The sequence below is a fragment of the Bubalus kerabau genome, chromosome 1 (genome assembly GCF_029407905.1).
Source record: "Bubalus kerabau isolate K-KA32 ecotype Philippines breed swamp buffalo chromosome 1, PCC_UOA_SB_1v2, whole genome shotgun sequence".
Lineage (NCBI taxonomy): Eukaryota > Metazoa > Chordata > Mammalia > Artiodactyla > Bovidae > Bubalus > Bubalus kerabau.
Genome location: NC_073624.1, coordinates 19,352,512 through 19,378,027, shown reverse-complemented (window position 1 = coordinate 19,378,027; position 25,516 = coordinate 19,352,512). Strand labels below are relative to the sequence as shown.

At 42.0% G+C, this 25,516-nt stretch overlaps 1 protein-coding gene across 1 annotated transcript in view; it reads left to right on the top strand.

Annotated features, from left to right (window-relative positions):
• The first annotated feature begins 2,343 nt into the window (after nucleotides 1-2,343).
• Nucleotides 2,344-25,516, top strand: part of LOC129644184 (antigen WC1.1-like) — a 46,610-nt gene continuing 23,437 nt past the window's right edge. The window contains exons 1-7 of the mRNA XM_055569680.1: nucleotides 2,344-2,416; nucleotides 6,158-6,478; nucleotides 15,606-15,914; nucleotides 16,008-16,325; nucleotides 20,464-20,556; nucleotides 20,634-20,948; nucleotides 22,062-22,376. Coding sequence (XP_055425655.1) covers nucleotides 2,344-2,416; nucleotides 6,158-6,478; nucleotides 15,606-15,914; nucleotides 16,008-16,325; nucleotides 20,464-20,556; nucleotides 20,634-20,948; nucleotides 22,062-22,376 — 1,744 coding nt within the window. The remainder of the gene's footprint in view (nucleotides 2,417-6,157; nucleotides 6,479-15,605; nucleotides 15,915-16,007; nucleotides 16,326-20,463; nucleotides 20,557-20,633; nucleotides 20,949-22,061; nucleotides 22,377-25,516) is intronic.

Sequence of the window (25,516 nt, the reverse complement as noted above, 5' to 3'; positions counted from 1 at the left end):
GATCCTGGTCTTACTTCAGCAACTGAGTGTAAATTTTGGTTTTGATATTTACAATAAGTTTTTATAATTAATGTGGTAAAGCTCCAGATATAGAAGGAGATGGGATCAGGTACAGTCATGGGGCTTGAGAATGAGAGGACCAGATGACAAGGAAGTGATACTTAAATAAACAAAGGGTAAATATTAGCATATTTAGAGGAAGAAAAGTATGTGTTCAACTGTCTTTTCTCCCGTCTCAAGTAGGAAGAACAGGCATTGCGGGACAGAGAAGTTGTGTCTGCTGACTGGGATGAGGGGTCCCTCTGGTGGGGGATGTGGCAGGGCTGTGGACTAACCTGCAGCTGCCCTCAGTGTTGGCCCTACTGAGACCTTAAGGTGGGCTGTGGGTGGCTCTTGAAACTGTCTCTGAGCTTCGGTGGGGACCCTCGGACCTGTGTGTCACAGATGCTTCCTTCCACATCTGTGCTGAAAAGATGGAGTCAAGGTGAGGGGGCCTCAGGATGGGCTTGTGTGGACCACACGGCTGCATCATGGGAATCTTGAGCCTGAGGGGGCACGAGGAAAGGGGGCAGCACATTAGTGACCTTGAATTTCGATGGGGGAGCTCTATCTTGCATCACTTACAGCACTTACAGCCCTTCTCAGTCTCTCTATTCATCCCTGGGGTACCTTCTGGGGGAGCATCTGGGAGCTTCTTTGATGAGTGGAAACAGAACAAGGCAGCAATGGCTACATTGGACATCATCCCTTCTGCTTGGATCTGTCCCCTCAACCCACCTGGGATTCCATTCTTGCCACCACCTTTCCTCTTAAATGCAGAACAGAGGAGGTGGGTTCATTGGTGGTTTCAGGCAGCATGAACCCCTTTTTCTTCTCTGCTTCACTCACCCCTTCTTGGCCCCCTGCCTGCAGCTATCATGTAGCAGACTTTCTATTTCCCCATCTCTCTGGAGCTGTTCCCTTAAATTATATTTTGCATCTTCTTTAGTTATGGTTTTATAATACAAATGTATTCTGAATCTTATCAAACCATACTCTCAGCATATAAAGGGGGTACATGTGAAGTTTAGAAAACTTTAGTCTTTCCAAAGTATAATTTTCTTTTTGTTTTCGTTGTTTATTCACTTAGTCATGTCCAACTCATTTCGACACGATGGACTGTAGCTGGCCAGGCCATTCTGTCCACGGAATTCTCCAGGCAAGAATACTGGAGTGGGTTGCCATTTCCTTCTCCAGGGGATCTTCCCGGCCCAGGGATCAAATCTACGTCTCTTGCTTTGTGGGCGGATTCTTTACTGCTGAGCCAAGAGTGAAGCCCCATGTTTTCTTCTAGAGATCCCTGCTCCTAATTTGGTGGTCTAGAGTTGAATGACGATTCCTACTTTCTCTTTGTTTCCTGTAATAGCAATCTCTTTCTCTCTGTCAGCCTCGTTTAGTGACTAGCTGAAAGAGATACTTCACATAAAATGAAATGCAATAAAGGGAAAGGGATTTAACACGTCTGAATGTCCCTATAGGGAACCCACCTTCCAATGCAGGAGAAGCAGATTTGATCCTTGGGTCAGAAAGATCCCTTTAGAAGGAAATGGCAACCCCCTCCAGTATTCTTGCCTGGGAAATCCACTGGACAGAGGAGGCTGGCGAGCTCCAGTTCATGGGTTGCAAAGAGTCAGACACGACTGAGCATGCAGGCACTTGCCTCAGGACCAAGTCTCAAGATCAGTCTGAGAAGGGGGAAAACCCTGCAATCTCATCCCCCCAACTTGATGGGTCTCACTTCATGGCTTCACAGTCACCTGTGAATTCATGTCCTTCTGGTCCTCACTTTCTGCTGACCTGATAAATACTCTTGTATTTCAAGACTTCTTGTAGTTCTCTGCTTCCACCCTGAGCTCAGTGCTGGGGAAGATCAATACTTGATTCTACAAAAGTTATTCTCCACGGGTCAACAGATTCCACACCCACACCCTGTGAGATCTCACAGTCTGCAGATATTGACCAGGGTGATCAGGGGAGAGAAAGGCACTCATGATTTTTGATGATCCGTTTCTACCCCAGTCCCAGTGGTGGGACCCAGCTGTCAGGACTACGGAAGCAGGAGCTCAAAGGACCGTGTTGCTCATATAAGGAGATGTTGAAGATTCAGAAGCTCATTGGTGTCTGAACTTCAGAAAGTGGCAGATGCAGCCTCTGATAGTGCCTGAAATGGTGAAAGTTGTCGCTATTGGCTCTCAGGAGGGAGGGTGTAAGGGGTGGTCTATATAGACCCCAGTCGGCACCCTGATGCCTCCTCACAGGCTGATCCTGCAGCTGGGACTGTGACCTTGAGGACGTGGGGTCAGGATGGCTCTGGGCAGACACCTCTCCCTGCGGGGACTCTGTGTCCTCCTCCTCGGCACCGTGGTGGGTGGTCAAGGTAAGAGTTGCCCCTCTGTCCCAGTTCACAGCAGGGGAGAGGACGCCTTGATGAAGGGAAAGGTGTCTGGAGTTGTGGAACCTGGCCTCAGTGTTTCTGACCAAAAAAGAAGCATGCTGATGTGAATACTGGTTCCTTTCCTATGGTGGGGAGGGGGTAGGTGTCCATTGGTCATAGCGGCAGATTTTACAGAGCCGTGAGGTTTTGTCTGGATCGAGCTGGGTCAGCCTATGTCCCCTCCACAGTCTCCCTTGTTTTAAGGGAGCTTCTAGGAGTCCCAGTGGCTCTCAGTGTGTAGAAGGTCCAGTGACTGAGCTCAGCTGGGACTCTGGGCTGTTCACACACGCTCCACGTGCCTGGTGTGTGAGCACCGCCCCTGGGTCCCTGTGCTTCCTATGTCTTCACTCCTGTAGGCTCTGTGATTGTGTGTGTGTATGTGTGTGTATGTGTGCAGGTGAGGAGTGCGTGACGGTGTGTGTGTGTGAGGGTATGAAGAGTGTGTGTGTGTGAGTGTGTGAGGGTGTGTATGTGTGAGGGTGTATGTGGGTGTGAAGAGTGTATGTGTTTGTGGAGTGTGTGAAGAGTGTGATGTATTAAGGTGTGTGAGGAGTATGTGTGGGTGAGTGTGGGTGAGTGATTTTGAGTGAGGAGTGTGTGAGTAGTGTGTGAGCCTGTGTGTGTTTGTGTGTGTGTGTGTGGGGGGGGGAGGTGGAGCCTGTCTGTGTGAGAGGAACAGAGCTGCTGAGCAGGGAGTGAGTCCGTTAGTCTGTGAAGCACACGGGGTGTCCACAGGGCTGGGTGTCATGGCCGCTGCATGTAACTGGATCAGAGATAATCATACACCTGCCTGCCTCTCTCTGGCTCCTCTCCCCCATCTCTCGGGCTCCCCTCTGCTTGTTGCCATGTCTGCCTAGCACTGGGCTCCGTAAGAGGCTCTGCCTGCTGGCCTCACCTGTTCCCACCAGGTGTCCATTAGGGAGCAGAAAATCCTGCATCCAGGATAGGGGACCTCTTGTCTGTTCAGTTCAGTTCAGTTCAGTTCAGTTGCTCCCTGGTGTCTGACTCTGCAATCCCATGGACCACAGCACGCCAGGCCTTCCTGTCCATCACCAACTCCCGGAGTCTACCCAAACTCATGTCCATTGAGTCGGTGATGCCATCCAACCATCTCATCCTCTGTCGTCCCCTTCTCCTCCCACCTTCTCTCTTTCTCAGCTTCAGGGTCTTTACAGATGTGTCAGCTCTTCACATCAGGGTGCCAAAATATTGGAGTTTCAGCTTCCACATCAGTCCTTCCAATGAACGACTTGTCCCTCTGTTTGTAAAAATCAGTTGATGTGCAGCCCCACGTGTATAAGTTCCCAAGTCCCTGCCCCAGTCCCTGTGACTCATTTCCTGATGTGCTGGGGGCCTGGGATGGTCCTTTCCCCTCCCAGGATCAGCTGTGACTCTGTAGGGAGCACTTTCTCTCGTGCCCTCTCCTGTCCCTCCCTCCCTGGGAGCTGCTTTCCACTGAGTGAGAGTGGAGTTTGTTATCAATCCTTCTTCATGGTCTGCAAGATTTCTTTGGACAAATCCGCTGATCTCCTCATGGGAGTTCTCTTGGGTGACAATTTTTTTCTTCTTCTTAGACTTTTAGAATTCTCTTTCTCTTTGCATTTGGACAGTTTACTCTGTGAGTCTTGGAGAAGGTTGTTTGGATTGAAATTTTGGGGTGACTTATTAGCTTCTTGAACTTAGATGTCCAGATCTTTCCCCAGGTTTGGAAATTCGCAGCCTGTCTTTCTTTCTTTTTTATTATTATTTATTTTTGGCTGTGCTAGGTCTCCTTGCTGCATGCGGGCTTTCTCTAGCTGTGGGAAGCAGGGGCTACTCTTTGCTGCAGTGCACAGGCTTCTCACTGCAGTGGCTTCTCTTGCTGGAGACCACAGGCTCTAGGTGCGCAGGTTTGAGCAGCTGTGGCACACTGGCTTAGTTGCTCTGCGGCATGTGGAATCTTCCTGGACCAGGGATTGAACCCATGTGCCCTACATTGGCAGGTGGATTCTTAGCCACTACACCACCAGGGAAGTCCTCAGCCCTTAATTCTTTTCTCCTTCACTTCTGCTATGACTCCAGTCCATACACTGTTTCTCTTTATGGTGTCCACTGGCTTTCTATATTCCTTTCATTCTCTTTTGGCTCCTCTATTTGGATGCTTTCAACTAATCTTTCTTCTAACACATTGATTCTTTTTTCTTTTTCTTTCCCTTGGTCAAGTCTGTTGTTGAATCTCTGTGTTGAATTCTTCAGTTTACTCATTGTATTGTGACTGTTAAGTCGCCTCAGGCATGTCTGACTCTTTGTGACCCTATGGACTGTAGCCCACCAGGCTGCTCCATCCATAGGATTCTCCAGGCAAGAATACTGAAGTGGGTTGCCATGCACTCCTCCAGGGGATCTTCCGGACCCAGGGATCAAACCCCAGTCTCTTACATTTCCTGCACTTGCAGACAGGTTCTTTACCACTAGCCCCACCTGGGAAGCCCATTAATTTATTATTCAGCTTCAAAATATATGGTTGAAGAATTGAAGAAGTGAAAGTCATCAGTCATGTTTGACTCTTTGTACACAGTCCATGGAATTCTCCAGGCCTTACTGGAGTGGGTAGTCTTTCCCTTCTCCAGGCGGTCTTCCCAACCCAAGGATCAAACCCAGGTCTCCAGCATTGCAGACTGATTCTTGACCAGATGAGCCACAAGAGAAGACTGGAGTGGGTAGCCTATTCCTTCTCCAGCAGATATTCCTGATGCAGGATTTGAACCAGGGTGTCCTGCATTGCAGGTGGATTCTTTACCTACTGAGCTATCAGAGAATCACAAAATATCTGGTTAGTTCTTTTTTTTTTTTTTTTAATAAAGTCTTCTGATGCTGGGAAAGATTGAAGGTGGGAGGAGAAGGGGACAACAGAGGATGAGATGCTTGCATGGCATCACTGACTGAATGGATATGAGTCTGAGTAAACTCCGTGAGTTGGTGATGGATAGGGAGGCCTGGTGTACTGTAGTCCATGGGGTCTCAAAGAATCAGACATGACTGAGCAACTGAACTGAACTGAACTGAACACTGGGAATGTCTCCATCTATGATGTTCCTACTAATGAACTCCTTTTTATATGCAGAAACCAGAGTCATCTTATGACTTAATCACTAAAGTGACATCTGATCACTTTCTTCAAATTCCATTTGTTAGATGCGTGTTGCTAGGTACATTGGAGTGTGGAATTACACAAAGACATGAACACCAGATGGCAGGAATAAGCAGGAGATTTTAGAGCCTGTTACCCAGCCCTCTGTTTCTGAGCTGGATGAGATGCTTCCTATGGACAGGAAAGGAGAGGGAGGATTCCTCCCTGGATCCCGGGCCATGAGCTGCAACAGAGATGGAGTAGCTGGGCCCTAGTAGCCTTGGGCACATCTACAGGGAGGGCAGCATCCAGAGTCTCTGAAGGCCTGTCCTCAGTGGTGTCCCTGGAGCTGGTTCTACAGGCTCCTGAGAAAGACTTGGTGCCTCCCTTCCTGCTCCGTGTTCAGTGATGGCACATTGGGGGCTTAGAGTTGGCCACGCTGGGAATGTTTATATCACAGAGGTCAGGAAATACTATATCCCATGCACTGTTTTGCTCCTCAAAGAGCTAATGTTTTAAATATTATACCACTCTAAGTCTCCTAAAATCTTTCCTGTCGTGTGTCTCTTTTGCAGCTCTGGAGCTGAGGCTGAAGGATGGAGCACACCGCTGTGAGGGGAGAGTGGAAGTGAAGCACCAAGGAGAATGGGGCACAGTGAATGATCTGAAATGGAGCTTGAAGGATGCATCTGTAGTGTGCAGACAGCTGGGATGTGGAGCTGCCATCGGTTTTCCTGGAGGGGCTTATTTTGGGCCAGGACTTGGCTCCATTTGGCTTTTGTATATTTCATGTGAAGGGGTGGAGTCAACTGTCAGTGACTGTAGGCATTCTGATATTAAAGACTATCGTAATGATGGCTATTCCCACGACTGGGATGCTGGAGTAGTCTGCTCAGGTAAGTCCTGTCTGGTTTGTGTGGGGATCTCTAGCAGGAAAAGCGTCTGTCTTATTACCAGAATGATTTGAGATTATGGATACAGCCTTTAGAACATACTTGGGTGAAGGGTCTTTGGGATGTGTCACGGAGGCAGAGGTGAGGTCAAAAATTTCATACAGATTAGCTTCTGGATTCGACCTCTGTGGCACAGTCTCAGCATGGTAATTGTTCTGTATTCTTTGACATAATGGTCAGTAGGGTGTGGCTACATTGATGGGGGTGGGGTGTCATAGGAGAGTTGTAGGCAACAAGGTTTATTATCCTCATTGGTCCCAAAAGTCAGAGTCACCACACTCCATCAGGTTGGTATGTGGGTGATGTGCCAATAGAACAGGCTCAACCAAGCAATGGTGACCCCACAAGGGCATGTGAAGACCCATGGACAAGTGACCATACCCGAAGTCATGGTGAAGTTACACAAGGAAAAGGTGTGAGAGAAATTCAGTGGTGCATTTAAATGTCCCTAGGTCACAGTCAGAGGAGGCCAGAAGTGGGACTTGTAGCAGGGAAAATCTCATGACAGTGGTGTACCTGATGAATCGAGTGGGGAGCTCACACCACATCTGCAGGGATGTTGAGGGAGCAGGAAAATGAAGTCTTGAAGTTTGCAACACAGTAGCTGAAGCGCATCACATATAGGAGGCAGTGAAGCTAAGAGTTCATGGGGTTCTCAAGGCAGGAATACTGAAGTGGTCTGCCTTTCCTTCTCTAGTGGACCACATCTTGTCAGAACTCTCCACTACGACCCCCATCTGTCTTGGGTGGCCCTACATGGCATGGCTCATAGTTTCATTGAGTTAGACAAGGCTGTGGTCCATGAACTGTGAACTTCCAGATGTTCAAGATGGATTTAGAAAAGACAGAGGAACCAGAGGTCAAATTGCCAACATCCGTTTGATCACTGAAAATGCAAGTGAGTTCCAGAAAAACATCTACTTCTACTTTATTGACTATGCCAAAGCCTTCAACTGTGTGGATCACAACAAACTGGAAAATTCTTCAAGAAATGGGAATACCAGACCATCTGACCTGCGTCCTGAGAAATCTGTATGTAGGTCAAGAAGCAACAGTTAAAACTGGACATGGAACAAAAGACTGGTTCCAAATCGGGGAAGGAGTACGTCAAGGCTGTATATTGTCACCCTGCTTATTTAACTTATATGCAGAGTACATCATGAGAAATGTTGGACTGGATGAAGCACAAGTTGGAATCAAGATTGTCAGGAGAAAAATCTATAACCTTAGATGCAGATTCCATCACACTTATGGCCGAAAGCAAAGAACTAAAGAGCCTCTTCATGAAAGTGAAAGAGGAGAGTGAAAAAGTTGGCTTAAAACTCAACATTCAGAAACTAAGATCATAGCATCTGGTCCCATCACTTCCTGGCAAATAGATGGGGAAACAGTGGAAATAGTGACAGACTTTTTTTTTTTTTTGGCTCCAAAATTACTGCAGGTGGTGACTGCAGCCATGAAATTAAAAGACACTTGCTCCTTGGAAGAAAAGCTATGACCAACCTAGACAGCATATTAAAAAGCAGAGACATTTCTTTGCCAAAAAAGACCGGTGTAGTCAAAGCTATGGTTTTTCCAGGAGTCCTGTATGTATGTGAGAGTTGGACTATAAAGAAAGCTGAGCACTGAAGAATTTATGCTTTTGAACTGTGGTGCTGGAGAAGACTCTTGAGAGTCCCTTGGATTGCAAGGAGGTCAAACCAGTCCCTCTTAAAGGAAATCAGTCCTGGGTGTTCATTGGAAGGACTGATGCTGAAGCTGAAACTCCAGTACTTTGGCCACCTCATGAGAAGAACCGACTCATTGGAAAGACCCTGATGCTGGGAAAGATTGAAGGTGGGAGGAGAAAGGGATTACAGAGGATGAGGTGGTTGGATGGCATCACCAACTGAATGGACATGAGATAGAGTAAACCCCAGGAGTTGATGATGGACAGGGAGGCTTGGCATGCTGCAGTCCATGGTGTTGCAAAGAGTCAGACATGACTGAGGAACTGAACTGAACTGAATTGAAGCTATGAGGACCTGATGTGACTCCTAAGAAGTACTCAGTGCTATCTAAGTGTGTTTGACCTATGCAAAGGCGGATGCAGGAAAGACAGCAGTGAAACCAGGGTGTGAATGGGTGCTCACAGTATTTGGCAGAGATGCTTCTAGTTGTTATCACAATTGCAGATTGGATGTCCAGGTTATTAATCACATCAGAACAACTGGACTGGAGGAAAATATTGTCAGTTATCACAGTGAATTCCCTAAGGTAGAGGGCTGGTCTTTGGATAGTAGCACCCCGTCTAATGGGATGGTGGGACAGGGGAGCCCTGAAGACATCTGCAGTAGGTCCTTAACAGCCACAGCCAATCAGCTGTTGGGTCTTTATGTACAGGAAGATCATTGGAAAAGTGATCTTTTCTAATCTCACCTTCAGCAGATCTTTGATGATTCTAGCTGATGCCCTTAAGGAAACAATTCTTTTCCTTTTTAAAAAGTACTTTATTGAGGTATGCCTGACATACAAAACTGCTTGATAAGTATGCATTTGTGAAACCACTACAGCACTTATGTCATAACTCTATTCATCTCTTCAAAAAGTTTTCTTCCATTCTCTTTATCATTCTTATTAAAAATAATTATTTTCAAGGTGAATTTGAATTTTAGTTGGAAACTTTTGTTTTAAACAAACCTGATTTCTGGCATCTCAGGTAACCTTCCTCATTGTCACAATGTCATAATCATGGTTCCAACTGAAGATAAATTTGTGGAAATACTACAGGTGTCTCAACCATATTTTGATAAATCAGCATCTGAGTGAAAATGGAGTGTGTGATGTTGAAACTTTATGTGAAATTAGAACTCCCAATGTTATCCTAAGAATACTGATGTCTTGTTATTAATTCCAGTTAAGATATACTTAGAAGTAAAGAATTGGAAGTGCTCTGATATTCAACAAAGGTCTGTCTAGTCAAGGCTATGGTTTTCCAGTGGTCATGTATGATGTGAGAGTTGGTTTGGGAAGAAAGCAGACGGCCAAAGAATTGATGCTTTTTAACTGTGGTGTTGGAGAAGACTCTTGAGAGTCCGTTGGACTGCAAGGAGATCCAACAGGTCCATTCTAAAGGAGATCACTCCTGGGTGTTTATTGGAAAGACTGATGCTAAAGCTGAAACTCCATTACTTTGGCCACCTCATGTGAAGAGTTGACTCCTTGGAAAAGACCCTGATGCTGGGAGGGATTGGGGGCAGGAGAAGAAGGGGACGGCAGAGGATGAAATGGCTGGATGGCATCACTGACTCGATGGATATGAGTTTGAGTGAACTCTGGGAGTTGGTGATGGACAGGGAGGCCTGGCATGCTGCGATTCATGGGGTCGCAAAGAGTCGGACATGACTGAGTGACTGAACTGAACTGAACTGAACTAATATTTAAACCCTCATTGTGGTTTGTACACCCTGACTACCATTGCTGTAACTTAGACGCTCACATTTTTATGAATGGTTCCAGGTTCCTTCTATTTCTCTTTTTGTCACTAGTTTCCTCCTTCTGGTCTGTTTTTTTTTTTTTTTTTTTCCTGTATTTTCAGACATATTTTAATGATGTGAAGATAAGTCAAAGTGGTGGTGATGTAGCAGAAATAAGATTAGAATAGCATGTATTTTCATTATTTTAATCAAAACTCTTGAAGTTTCTTCTGCTCAACCTTAGCAGTCAGGTATGGAAGAGAAATTTCAGCCTCCGTAGTGGATTGCTGAAGTGAAGTACCATGTTTAGGAGAAATCTAGAGTGGAAACAAAGACCAGAGGAGAATGTAGAGAAGCTTATTTGAAATAATGAGGAGATTTCATGGAGTTCAGGTGGAAGATCTGGGAGGGAACACACAAATTGTGAAGGACTGTGGTGCAAGCGTTCCAAGTTCCTTCAGTCCTGTCCTACTCTTTGTGACCCCATGGACCATAGGATTCTCCAGGCATGAATACTGGAGTGGGTTGCCATTTCTTTCTCTAGGGGATCTTCCTCACCCAGGGATCAAACCTGGGTCTCCTGCATTGCAGGCAGAGTCTTGATTATCTTCTGAGCCACCAGGGACTACAGTACTGAAGTGCAAAATGGTGAAGGGATGAAGGTGCAAGGATTGCAGGAGGGGAGGGTTGGAAAGATGCAGGTCAACTCATACATTCACCACAGCCTCTGTGTTACACTTCCTCCCTGCCCTCATTCCTTCCCTCCCTCTCTTCCTTTATCCTGTTGTGGGAGTCATTTCCGAGCTCCGTGGAAGTGCTAGCATTTGCAGCTAATAGTTTTCTTAGTGGAAAGTTTTTATAATATGGATTCTGTTTATTTAACAAATAAGTTTACTCATATTTTTCTCTTTTTTCTGTATCAGATTTTGGTGAATTGTGTTTCACAAGTAATGTGTTTTTAAGGACTTGGCCCATTTTACAAAAAATTTTCAAAGTAGTAACACTGGTTCATATCTCATATCTTTACATGTTGGGAAGATCTACAATGATATTCCTCCTTTTGTTACTGGTGCTGTTAACGTGTTCCTCTTTTTTCTTAATTGGTTTGCTAGAAGATTAACAATGTTAATGTTCTTTTTAAAAGAATCACTAATGGACTGTATTGATTTTCTTGATCTTGTATTTGCTTTCTTCTTAATTGATTTCTATGCTCAGTTTTCATTCCTCTTTTTCAGTTATGATTGTGGTTGCTTTTGTAGATTCTTAAGGTGGAGTCTTGGATCATTTTCTTCTGTTTCTATTTTTATTCTAATGTAATCATCAAGGAAGCATCAAGGTTCTAAATTGTCTTCTAAGCATCACTTTATTTTTAACCCACCAGTTTCAATACTATATAATTTCTTTATTATATTTTATTTATATTTATTATATTATTATATTTTATTAGCATAAAATTTTTCTTTTTCTCTGAATGAATTCTCTGTCTTATAGTCTGACTTTGTATGATATTAATTTAGATATTACATAGAGTTTTCTCTGATTTGTGTTTGCATGGTATGTAATTTTTACCTCTTTAATATATTTCTATGTTTATATTTAAACACATATAAGTTTGTAGACAGTATATTGTTTAGTCTTATTTTATCTGGTCTGATTATCTTGTTTTTTATTTGATATAACTTGGTTTAAGTGTACTTGCCTGCTATTTGTCGGAGAAGGCAATGGCACCCCACTCTAGTACTCTTGCCTGGAAAGTCCCATGGACGGAGGAGCCTGGTAGGCTGCAGTCCATGGGGTCCCTAAGAGTCGGACACGACTGAGCAAATTCACTTTCACTTTTCACTTTTATACATTGGAGAAAGAAATGGTAACCCACTCCAGTGTTCTTGCCTTGAGAAATCCAGGGACCGGGGAGCCTGGTGGGCTGCCATCTATGGGGTCTCACAGAGTCGGACACGACTGAAGTGACTTAGCAGCAGTAGCAGCAGCAGCTGCTATATGTTATATCTTTGCTCTTATTTTAATCTTCAAGTATATTTTATCATTTTAATTTAAATACTGTATTGATTTATTAATCGTATCAGATTTTTAGGTGATTATAATGTTTAATAAAAAAATTTAAGTAATTTTTATTTTTTGCTGGCTGGGTCTTCATTGCTGCATGGGCTTTTCTCTAGTTGTGGAGATCAGAGGCTGCTCTCTAGCTGCAGGCATGAGTTTCTCACTGCGGTGGCCTCTCTTGCTGTGGTGCACAGGCTCTATGGTGCACAAGCTTCAGTAGTCGTGGCCCCTGGGCTCTAGAGTGCAGGCTCACTAGTTTTGGTGCACAGGCTTAGTGGCTCTGTGGTATGTGGGCTTTTCCTAGACCACGGATTGAACCCACGTCTCCTGCATTGTCAGGTGGAGTCTTCAGCACTGAACCACCAGGAAAGCCCAATGTTGAATTATTAATCCTCAATTACATTTTACCTTGAAATGATATAATGTCACAACACGCAATGTCAGTCACTATACTTTTCTTCCACTTTCCTGTCCCTGTCATTGGTGCTATCATTGTCATACATTCTATTTATAAATTTATTATGAATCTTATAGTTTGTTGCTAATATTTTTGCTTTAAATCTTCTAATAGAGAACCAACGTTTAGCACAGTCTCTATAGTTTTGAGAGGATCCATGTTTTCATCTGCTGTCATCTCCCTTTAGCTTGAAGAACTTTCTGAGGCAGTTTTGTGTAGTGTGTGTCTGGTGGCCTCCAATTCTATCATCTCTCATTTACCTGAAATCATTTTAATTTTCATTCAGTTTTGAAAAGTATTTTCTTGGGTGATTCCATTCTAGGTTAACAAATGTCTAATCTCAATACTTGACATATGTTTTTACATTGTCATCTGACTTTCATTGCCTCCAACAAAAAAATCAGTAAGTAATATTTATCCTTTTGTTCCCTGTATATAATGTGTCAAACTCCCCTGGCTGCTCTTAACATATTTTTGTTTGTTTGTTTACCAATGAATATCAGTAATTACATTGTCATGTTTTCTGAGAATGATTTCATTACCTTGTTTGGGGTTTGTTTAGCTTTTTGGATAAGTGGGTTTACAGTTTTCAATAACTTTGGGAAAATGTCATTTATCTTTTCTTAATATTTTTCTGCACATCCCTTATTCTGAATCTCCAAATACACATATTTTATATATTTTGATACTATCCCACATGCCATTGAGTTTCCATTCATATTTTCTGCCTTTTTACTCTCTTTGGTTCAGTTTAGATAGTCTCTACTGCTGTGTTTTACTTCCCAGTTCTTTTATTCTGCAATGTCTAGTCTTTTGTGTAATTAATCCAAATGTTCATTCCAATACTATATTTTTCAGTTTCAGAAGTCTCATTTGTTTATTTTTCCTAGTTTTTCTCCCTGTTTATTTTTATGCTTCATTAAGCATGTTGATATTAGGGGTTTAAAGAGCTCTTCAGCCAATTCAATCATTTCTGTAACTTCTGAACCTGCTTTAAATGATTGTTTTTTAAAAAAAATGTGCTATGGGTTACATTTCTCTCTTTTTGAAATTCTAATAATTTTTTGGTTGGATGTTGGGCATCATTAAGCAGTCCTTTACCAGGAAGAACTTCAGAAGCAAATAATCAGAACACACCCAGAAATCAGGGAATTGTACTTGGTGAATTAAATGAAGTTTTTTCATTGGGTTATCTTCATTCAGTTCCAAATGTGTTCCTTTGATGACCAAATGATGAACTTTTATTTTGGTTTTCCTCCTTTAGTTTCAAAACTTCCTTTATCCCACCTTGCATGCCATATACCCCAGCTACATCCTACTTCTTCAGCAGTAGCTACCCTTTCTGATTTTCTTTTCCATCCATCTGTATCTTTTAAAATGGTGTTTGCTTGTCTGAAGTGGGAGAAATGAGAAAGGATAGCCATTTAGGTGGTAGATGGGAGGAGCAGGGGGTGATGAAGTATGCTAACAACCTACTCAACAAGTGTTTCCCACAAATATTTGCATATTTATCCATACTGAGGCTTTTTCAACTTGGAACTCTCCAAATTATGGCTTATTTGCTCATTTCCTCCTCCTCCTCCTTCTTATTCCTCCTTCTCTTTGGCAACATGCCATCTTCTTTTAGAATTGTAAACATTCATGAAAGAAATTAAAGATAATATCATCAATGGAAAGTCATTCTGTGTTTCTGGCCTGAAAGAATTAGTATTGTTAAAATGCCCGTGCTTCTCAAAGTGATCTATAGATTTAATGCAATTCCTATCTAAATAGCATTCTTTTTTTTTATTTTATTTTATTTTTTAGTTTTAAACTTTACATAATTGTATTAGTTTTGCCAAATATCAAAATGAATCCGCCACAGGTATACATGCCTTTATAGAAATAGGAAAACAATGTTAAAATATGAGTGTGTGGTTTAATTTTTATAGATTCATGAATTCCTGTTTTATGATCATTATTGAATTTTAGTTCCATTCCATTATGGTCATGTAAGATACTTGGAATTATTTTAATATTTTTGAATGTGTTAAGGCTTATTTGTAACCTAGCCTGGAGACTATTCCATGTGTGCTTGAGAAGAGAGCATATTTTTCTGTGGTTAGAATTAGTACAATGATAGTATTAAAATCAATTATTATCAGCCCTTAGCATTTTCTGTAAGTCCTGTTTGAGAAGAAAAACCTTTGATAGGAGACGATATGGAAACTGAGCTATCTGGTAAAATCCCACTGAGAGCACACTCTCCCCCAGATTCTTTGACAAATCCTAGGATTTCAAGAGAGATGGCTGGGACTTTCTCTCTATGACTCTCTGAGTTTTCTTAACTCATTTTCCTTCCCACTGAGGTCGCTGAAGGAATTCGTGGAATTTTTTGGCATCAAAAAGTATCAGAAACACAAGATGTGATGACATAAACGTGAATTAGTGATAGTGTCCATATTTCTTCTCTGGAGCCGTCACCCATCTACAGGTTGGCATGCCCTCATCGATCCAGCCTCAGGACTTTCCTTAACCTAAGTCACTTGAGGGCTAGCTTCTGGGAGAGAAAACTGGTCAGAATATTAGCGCCACCAGTCCCATGAAAGCTTCTAAGCTTGTCTGGATGCTAGGTCTCTAATCTCATAGCCCATGTCCCTCTGGGTGGCTTCTGGTCCACATATCTCTATGTTCAAGTTTAAGTGCCTGAATATTATACAGTGTCTTTGGATCTGTATATAGGTCCTAGGCTGCTAAATGAGAAATTCACTTCTCCAACCAATGCTAAAACGATGTGTTTCCAGTATTTAGCCATTCCAATGATCTGAATTGGGCTCTGTAGTTTCCAGGCTCCTAGACCAAGGAATTCACCTTTTTAACCAGTCTCAAAGTGTATGTTCTTGGGATTCAACCATTCCAAACTGACCTTGTAATCCTCCTGGATTTCTCTTTAGAAACCTGCTCATGAAAATTCAATTATGACACTAACTGTCAAAGACTCTCTACATGCTCCACTCCTAAAACAAAAAACTTTCACTCCACTGCCTGTGATGTGTGGTTTCTAGTTGCCAAGTCAGTACCATGAACACTCACTGGTTTTGTTGTTGTTTCCTCTTAGGATTTGTGCGTCTGGCTGGAGGGGATGAACCCTGCTCAGGGCGAGTAGAAGTGTATTCTGGAGAAGCCTGGATCCCAGTGTCTGATGGGAACTTCACACTCCCCACTGCCCAGGTCATCTGTGCAGAGCTGGGTTGTGGCAAGGCTGTGTCTGTCCAGGGACATGAGCTCTTCAGAGAGTCCAGTGCCCGGGTCTGGGCTGAAGAGTTCAGGTGTGAGGGGGAGGAGCCTGAGCTCCGGGTCTGCCCCAGAGTGCCCTGTCCAGGGGGCACTTGTCAGCACAGTGGATCTGCTCAGGTTGTCTGTTCAGGTGAGATGCAGTTCAGGTGTTTCACCTCTGTGAACACCCTGTTCAGGTGAGAAACTCATGTGATTTTGCTGAAACTCTGTCTTCTTCTACCAGCATACTCAGAAGTCCGGCTCATGACAAACAGCTCCTCTCAGTGTGAGGGGCAGGTGGAGATGAAGATTTCTGGACGATGGAGAGCGCTCTGTGCCTCCCACTGGAGTCTGGCCAATGCCAATGTTGTCTGTCGTCAGCTTGGCTGTGGAGTTGCCATCTCCACCCCCGGAGGACCACACTTGGTGGAAGGAGGTGATCAGATCCTAACAGCCCGATTTCACTGCTCAGGGGCTGAGTCCTTCCTGTGGAGTTGTCCCGTGACTGCCCTGGGTGGTCCTGACCGTTCCCATGGCAACAGGGCCTCTGTGATCTGCTCAGGTAAGAGAGAGGGAAGGGCTACTGGTACACAGGATACTCCTGGAGTGAAATGTCTCCAAGAGTAGAGAGTGAGGTTAAACAGGCTTCAAAGTCAGAGATTTTGTGGTGAAATATGCATCTTCTCATTGTTCATTCATTTTTCAGGCCAGGGCAAGAAGTTTGAAGGGGAATAATATATTTTTAAGCAACATTGTTGCTTACATAAAATCATAGAAAACAATGTAGGAGCAGTAAGTATAGACCTCAGTATGAACCCCAACCCAGAGCAACACAGAGAATGTCCCAGCCCCACAGTCACTGCCGTCCCCTCTCGACGGGGAAAAGTGCTTACCCAACTTCTACTAACATAGAGAGTTTTATCAGTGTTTGAACTTTATATAAAATGATGCCATATGTTTCATCTTTTGTATCTAATTTCATAGACTTAAAATTATGTTTGGGATTCACACATGATGTTGTATATTGTAGCACTTTATTTTTTTTATTACTGTAGAGTATGCTTTGAATGATCACATGGCCATGTACTGATCTATTCTACTGACAGTATAAATCTGAGTTATTTTCAGTTCTTGACTATTAAAAATATGTTATTATAACTTACCATGACAATGTCTTTGGATGCGTTATTTTCAGTTCTTGACTATTAAAAATATGTTATTATAACTTACCATGACAATGTCTTTGGATGCAAATATGTGTTACTTATTTTCCATGTTTAACCCTTGGTCTTTTATTTTTATTTTCTTAATCAAATGGTGTCCTTTGATGAACTCATTTCTTACTCTTATGTAAATATAACTTACCAACATTTTAATGTACATTTAATGCTTCTTATATCCTTTAAAAATTTTTTTGCCTGCTGGAAGATCTTAAAAACATTCTCTAAGAGTATCTTATGGAAATTTTGCTATATTCCTCTTGCATATTATTGTGCATTCCTAGGATGGTATCTGTGTGAGATAAGGGTCAGGTTCCGTATGGACATCCAGTTGACTCAGAATCTTCTTCTGGAAAGACTCTTCCCCACTGCAGTGCTGCCTTTGTCATAAGCAGAAGGGCAATCATGTCTGTCTTATTTGAGACTCTCTATTCTGTTCCATGTTATCATTTGTCTATCCTTGCACCAATACTGCATTTTCTTATTTATCATAACTTTGTAGTTGTTGTCGTTCAATCGCTAAGTCATGTCTGACTCTTTGTGACCCCGTGGACTACAGCACACCAGGCTTCCCTGTCCTTCACTATCTCCCTGAATTTCAAACTTTGTAGTTAGTCTGAATAATTATAATTTACAAGAGTTACTTTATATTAACTCCTCTAATATCATTGCTTTTCTTACCAACTGTGCTGTTCATTCTTGGTTGCTTGTATTTTGTATGAATTTAGAAGTCAGCTTGTCATTTTAACCAAAAGAAAAGCTTAAGGGTATCATTGAGATTAGATTTAAAAATTTGAGAGTAGACATAGAAATTTGAGGATGATTGACATTGACAATGTTGAGTTTTCCAAATCATTGACATAACACATCCCTCCATTCGGTTAGATCCTGAATTTCAGAGGTTTTGCCCATCTTCTACTAGGATTTATCCTAGGTATTTTATTTTTGATGTTATGAGTATTTTTGTGAAAGTGTCCTGGCAATGAATTATCTTTGACTTGTTTTCATCTTTTAATTCTTTCAATTTTGATGTATGTTGAGACATAAAAATGTTGGGAAAACAATATAAAAATTCCTTTATGAACTTTATGTGGGTTTCTAAATGTTAATATCAATATTTTGCTTTAATCTGTGTATGTGTGTCCTTCCTTCTCTGTTCCCCTTCTGCCCCATTTCTTCCTGAATATGTAAATTCTTTCTGAATTTAGCTGAAGACATGATGTTCCTTTATCCTTAGAACATTTCTGGGAATTTCCTTACAGAACCAGAGTTCAGGCAAGTCTTTAAATGACTTCAGCTCCAGGTGATATCTAATTGCAGCACTGAAGGACCCCACTGAAAGACTGCCAAACTGAGTTTTTTCTGATTAATGACCCAAACTCATAAGCAAAATTAAGTACCTATTTTTTTCTTCAGCTACTAAGTTTTACTTTTTCATATTGATCAAATTGCCAACATCCGTTGGATCACAGAAAAAGCAAAAGAGTTCCAGAAAAACCTCTACTTCTGCTTTATTGACTATGACAAAGCCTTTGACTTTGTGGATCACAACAATGTGTGGAAAATTCTTAAAGAAATGGAAATACTAGACCACCTACCTGCCTCCTGATACATCTGTGTGCAGGTCGAGAAGCAACAGTTAGAATTGGACATGGAACAACAGACTGTTTCCAAATTGGGAAAGGAGTACGTCAAGACTGTATATAGTCACCCTGCTTATTGAACTTGTACTCAGAGTACATCAAGTGAAATGCTGGACTGGATGAAACACAAGCTGAAATCAAGATTGTCAGGAGAAATATCAATAATCTCAGATATGCTTATGACACCATCTTTATGGCAGAAAGCAAACAGGAACTGAAGAGCCTCTTGATGAAAGTGAACGAGAAGAGTGAAAACGCTGGCTTAAAACTCAACATTCAAAAAACAAAGATCATGGTATCCGGTCCTATCATTTCATGGCAAATAGATGGGGAAAGAATGGAAACAGTGACAGACTATTTTCTTGGGCTCCAAAATCACTGCAGATGGTGATTGCAGCCACGAAATTAAATGATGCTTGCTCCTTGGAAGAAAAGCTATGAACAACCTAGACAACATATTAAAAAGCAGAGACATTACTTTGCTGACAAAGGTCCATCTAGTCAAATCTGTGATTTTTCCAGTAGTTATGTATGGATGTGAGAGTTGGACCATAAAGAAAGTTGAGCACCAAAGAATTGATGCTTTTGAACTGTGGTGTTGGAGAAGACTCTTGAGAGTCCCCTGGACTGCAAAGAGATCAAACCGGTGGATCCTAATGGAAATTAGTCCTGAATATTCATTGGAAGGACTGATACTGAAGCTGAATCTTCAATACTTTGGCCACCTGATGAGAAGAGCTGACTCATTGGAAAAGACCCTGATGCTGGGAAAGATTGAGGGCAAGAGGAAAAGGGGATGACAGAGGATGAGATGGTTGGATGGCATCACCGATTTGATGGACATGAGTTTGAGCAAGCTCCAGAAGTTGGAGATGAACAGGGAAGCCTGGCAAGCTGCAGTTAATTGGGTCACAAAGAGTTGGACATGACTGAGGGACTGAACTGAAGTGAATCAAGTTTTTTGGAAAAACTGCCATACAACAATATGACCAGAACTCTTGCTACGTGACCTGAATTAATTGAAGAATATCCTCTGATTTTGCATTTTGATGTTTCTAGTTTATGTTGAGCTAATATGCGGCTACACTTATTCTTTAGTTCTTAATTGCAGCTAACAAGTTTTTCAGCTCTAGAAGTATTTGGTTTTTGTTATCATTTCTCTGCAAAGATACACATTTTGTCAATTAATTCCATAAGCGCTTTAACCGTGGCTATATATATTTTCATCAGGTAACTAGCAGCTGAAAACCCTGGGAAATTCTTTCTAATGTCTCCTTTTCCCTTTCCATTTTTCATGAGATCTATTTTATATGTGTTTGTTTTAAAGATACACATTAAAGAACTTGTAGAAATCCTTCAGAAAGAATTTTGTTTTGCTTTTACTTAGGGATAGATACTTTTGGGCTTCCCTGGTGGCTCAGATGGTAAAAAATCCGTCTGCAGTGTGGGAGACCTGGGTTTGATCCCTGGGTTGGTAAGACCCCCTGGAGAAGGGAATGGCAACCCACTCCTGTATTCTTGCCTGAAAAATCTGGCGGGCTACAGTCCAAGGGGTTACAAAGAGTCGAACATGACTGAGCAACTAAGCCCAGCACAGGGATAAATTTAGGGATACAATTTACTTAACTCATTCTTACAGCAACACTTGGGTTAAAACAGAAATTGTGGTACTGTCAGAAGCAGAACTCTCCAGGGAGAAGGTGAACACTAAGAGTATGATAATTTACTGCTGGGTCACAGCCTTCATCTTAGGCTCCATCAGTAGGTCATTATTTTCCTTAATTCAGTTTCTTGTTCTTCAACCCTTCCAGACTTCTGATCATTGTTGTTTCTTCAGGAAACCAGACCCAGGTGCTGCCCCAGTGCAACGACTCTATGGCAGAACCCCCAGGCTCTGCAGCCTCTGTGGAGAGCGCCCCCTACTGCTCAGGTAAGGGTCCCACAAGACAGAAGACCCTTCTCAACCCTTGGGGTCACCGCCCCATTGTCCCATTTCTCTCTCCTCAGACAGCAGACAGCTCCGCCTGGTGGGCGGAGCCAGTCCCTGCGCCGGGAGAGTGGAGATCCTTGACCAGGGCTCCTGGGGCACCATCTGTGATGACGGCTGGGACCTGGACGATGCCCACGTGGTGTGCAGGCAGCTGGGCTGTGGAGAAGCCCTCAATGCCAAGGGGTCTGCTCACTTCGGGGCAGGATCAGGGCCCATCTGGCTGGACGACCTGAACTGCACAGGAAAGGAATCCCACGTGTGGAGGTGCCCTTCCCGGGGCTGGGGGCGGCACGACTGCAGACACAAGCAAGACGCGGGGGTCATCTGCTCAGGTCTGCGCTGCACACTGTCCACAGGTGGGGGAGGGGTGGGGCCCTGGAGGACGGGGGTCTGAGCCCTGAGGGAGAGATGCTGAAAGGACCAGAGAAGGAGGCTTCCTCCCATGGAGCCTGTCTTTGCCGCAGACTTGAAGATGGGGTCCTTTCACTTCCTTCTGCATCAGCTGAGGTTCTGGTCCTTTCTTCTCAGCAGTGTTTCCTGGCAGAGCCATTTCTTAGTTTTTCTTGAAAGCAGGGCTCTCTGTCCAGTTACATACAAAAAAATTAAACCCACGGTACTAGTTTCTGTTTGCTTCCCTAACAATTTACCAATTAGTGGTTTAAAACAGCATATATTTATTTCCTTACTCTTCTCTAGCTTAGATGTCCAGCAGGGATCTCACTGGGCTGGGATCAAGGCTTCAGCAGGGCCGCATCACTTTTGCAGCTCCAGGGGAGAATCTGTTTCTTGCCTTTTCAAACTTCTTGAAACCACCTACATTCCTTTCTTCACAGCACCCTTCATCCATTATCAGACCAGCAATGCTGCAGGCCTCCAACCATTATCCAGGATCACATCTCTCTTTGTAGCTGCAGCTAAGAAAAGTATTCCACATTTAAGGATAGTGGGTCTACGGATGTGATTAGACTGGGTTCATATTGTTAATACATCATCTCACCATCCCAAGGTCCTTACCTTAATCACATCTGTAAATCCCTCTTGTCAGGTATGGGAACATATTCACAGGTTGCAAAGATTGGGATGTGGACATTTACATTTTTGGATTAATTATTATCCCTATCTCCCTAATATCCACATCACATCCCTTTGACATATTCTTTAAAGATTTCGTCAGGAAGCAGGATTCAGCTGCCCCTCTCTGACTAGCATCCATGAAGTTTGGTCTTCCTCTCAGTTCATATCCAGTACACCATTGTGATAGAAATAGAAAGACAGACATAAATGGACAAAGTCAGTTAAAAGGGAGGCGATGTCAGTCTTGTCATTTAGTGGGTATCTCTTGAACAAGGTCAGAGATGAATGTTCACCATTTCTAGAAGCAAGGAAAACCTAGAACATCCAGCAAAATTTTCATTGTGTCCTGTCTCCTCCCCTTTCAACCTTAGAGTTCCTGGCCCTCAGGATGGTGAATGAGGACCAGCAGTGTGCTGGGTGGCTGGAAGTTTTCTACAACGGGACCTGGGGTAGTGTCTGCCGTAGCCCCATGGAAGACATCACTGTGTCCGTGATCTGTAGACAGCTTGGCTGTGGGGACAGTGGAACCCTCAACTCTTCTGTTGTTCTCAGGGAAGATTCTAGACCCCAGTGGGTGGATGGAATCCGCTGTCAGAAAACTGACACCTCTCTCTGGCAGTGTCCTTCTGACCCTTGGAATTACACTTCATGCTCTCCAAAGGAGGAAGCCTATATCTCGTGTGCAGGTGACTTACTATTTCTGTGTGTCTTTCTCAACCCTGTAGGATGCAGTGAGATTTGATATTTTAAAATCTAAGTGATGAGTTTAATTTGGGTCCACAAAATGATACAAAGTGAAAATGTTAGTTGCTCAGTTGTGTTCTTTGCGACCACATGGACTATAGCCTGCCAGGCTCCTCTGTCCATGGGATTCTCCAGGCAAGAATGCTGGAATGGGTAACCATTCCCTTCTTCAGGGGATCATCCTGACCCAGGTATGAAAATCGGGTCTCCTACACTGCAGTCAGATTCTTTACTGTCTGAGCCACCAGAGAAGCTGAAATGAGGAAAGAATGAAACTAATTTAATCCACATATTCCAACCTTGTTTGTTAAAATTTTTAATTGAGATGTAATTCTCATAACATGATATTAGTTCTAAGTGTAAAACATAGTGTTTATGTATTTGTACATATTGGTAAATCACCACACATACAGTAATATCCATCACCACATGCAGTTACAATTTTTTTCTCATATGATCCCACAAGTAAGAATTTGCATGCTGCAACTAAGACCCAGCACAACCAAATAAATACTGAATTTTAAAAGAGAGTATTATTTTCTTCATAGCATCATGGTTTTTTATCCACATAAGGGCTTCCCTGGTAGGTCAACTGGTAAAGAATCCGCCTGCCATGCAGGAGACCCTGGTTTGATTCCTTTGTCTGGAATATCCGCTGGAGAAGGATAGGCTAGTCACTACAGTATTCTTGGGCTTCCCTTGTGACTCAGCTGGTAAAGAATTGCCTGCAATGTGGGAGACCTGGGTTTGATCCCTGGGTTGGGAAGACCCCCTGGAGAAGGGAATGGCTACCCACTCCAGTATTCTCGCCTGGAGAATTCCATGGACTGTATACTCCATGGGGTTGCAAAGAGTTGGACATGACTAAGTGACTTTCACAAACACTTTATACAAAAATATTTTCTTCTTTCCTATATTACTGTCTTAAGATATCTTTCATGACAATATTTTTTCTCTAGAATGTTTTAAAATTTCTTATTTATTCATAGGAACTCTTTATAAACTCATTTATGAAAAAGTCCCTTTTCATTCTTGGTATTGACATCACTTATTATTTTCCTTAAATATTTTTGTAAGATTTTCCCCATATTTTACATATATTTTTAAGATTGTATATGTGTATGGGTGGGTTATGTGATCAAATCTGTAATGTTTTACTTTTTTGACTTCTGCCTTTAGTGCAATGTTTCAAACACCATTCTTCATCTCAAAATAACATTGAATCAAGTTTTATTTTCTGCAAACAATTTAATAGTTCCACTAAAGAATATTCAAAACCTAATTTAAAATTTATATATTTATCTGAATTTATTTTACTATGTGTGATGGTGAAACATCATCACCGGATAGGAATTACATTTTAGATATGTGATATCTTAGCTCCATCACAAAATAAAAGCACATTGTCTCATGAGTTCATGGATATGACCAAAAGTACAGGCAACAAAGCAAAAATAGACAAGTGAGGATATAGCAAACTAAAAAGCTTCTGCAAACCAAATGAAAGATCAACAGAGTGAAAAAGCAAGCTAGCGCAAATTATATAAGGTATTAATTTCCAAAAATAATAAGGAACTCCTATAACTTAAGAGAAAAAAAACCCAACAAACTTAAAACCTAATAACTCAATTAAAAAATTGGCCAAGGGCTTGAATAGACATTCCTCTAAAGAAGACGTACAAATAGCAATAGGTATATAAAAAAATGCTTGACATTGTCAATCATCAGGGAAATGTAAATTAAAACCACAAAGAGATATCATCTCACACATGTCAGAATGACTGTTGATTTTTTTTTTTTAAAGACACTTAGTGTTGGCAAGGCTGTGGAGAAATTGACACTTTATGTGTAATTATCCACATTAAATGTATAAATTGTACTAATAAAACTATGTACTCCAGGGGTTAAATCTCTGGGCTTTCACTGTCATGGGTCCAGGTTCAATCCCTGACCTGGAAACTATGATCCCATGAGCAACAGCACAGCCAAAACACAAACAAACACCAGCACAAAAACTATGACCAAAATATCTGTATGATTTATACTGATGTCCCTTTTCATTCTTGGTATTGTCAACTTCCTTTTCTCTCTGCTCTGCATTAGTATTGCGCAGTGTTCATCAATTTTCAATGAACCACGTTTAAAGGGTTTTCTTCTATATTTTATACTTTATGCTTACCTTCTTTTCCATTAATTTTTGGTCCTTTTTAAATTAACCCCAACATTCTACATTGTTGACTTTCTCATCTAGTTTCTTAATTGGAAGCTTACTTTTTTTCACTTTCAGTCTTTCCTCTTCTCTAAATCTAGGGTATAAATTTCCCTTAGGCACCACTTGAGTTTCATTAGAAGAATTTATCATACCATTATTTTGTGTTTATTATCATTATTTCACAATATTTTGTAAGTTTTAAATTCATTCCCAGACTCATGTGGCTTTTGGAAGGATCTTGCTGAATTTCCCCAAATAGAAATATATAAATATTTTCTTATTAGTTCTTAATTTTATTCCACTGTGTCCAGAGTAAATATTCTGTATGAATTCAAAGAGTGAAAGATTTTGTCCTATTATATGGTCATTTTGATAAAAGTTCCTAGTGCATTTACAGTAATGTGAACTCTTGCATTGTTGGGTGCATTGCTCTCTGTGTTACTTAGTTAAATGTGCTGATTTTTTTTCACTTTGGTCATTCGTCATGTTATCCTAGCTTGTCAAATGTCATGTCATTTTTTATTGAGTGCTATAAATTATATATGAAAAAGTAAGATACTCCTGATACATTTTCTAATACCTGAAAGGATTTACCCTTCGTTTTCCTAGGCAGGTAGGGGGAGGGGGTGTGTCTCACTCAAACATCTAAATATAACCTAAAACTGAGCTGTAACAGTATGGGTTGCAGTTTTGGTAGCACTCAGTCCACCTCTGATTCCTCTGTCCCTATGACATAGGCCTTCAGAGATTTCAGTTCAGAGCCTATATTCTTTGGTAGCTAAGTACCCAAAATAATGAAAAAGACTCTGCTTTCCAAGTCTTTTTATAAAGTTCTTGGCTTCCTGCCCTTCACAGCTTATATACTGGGCA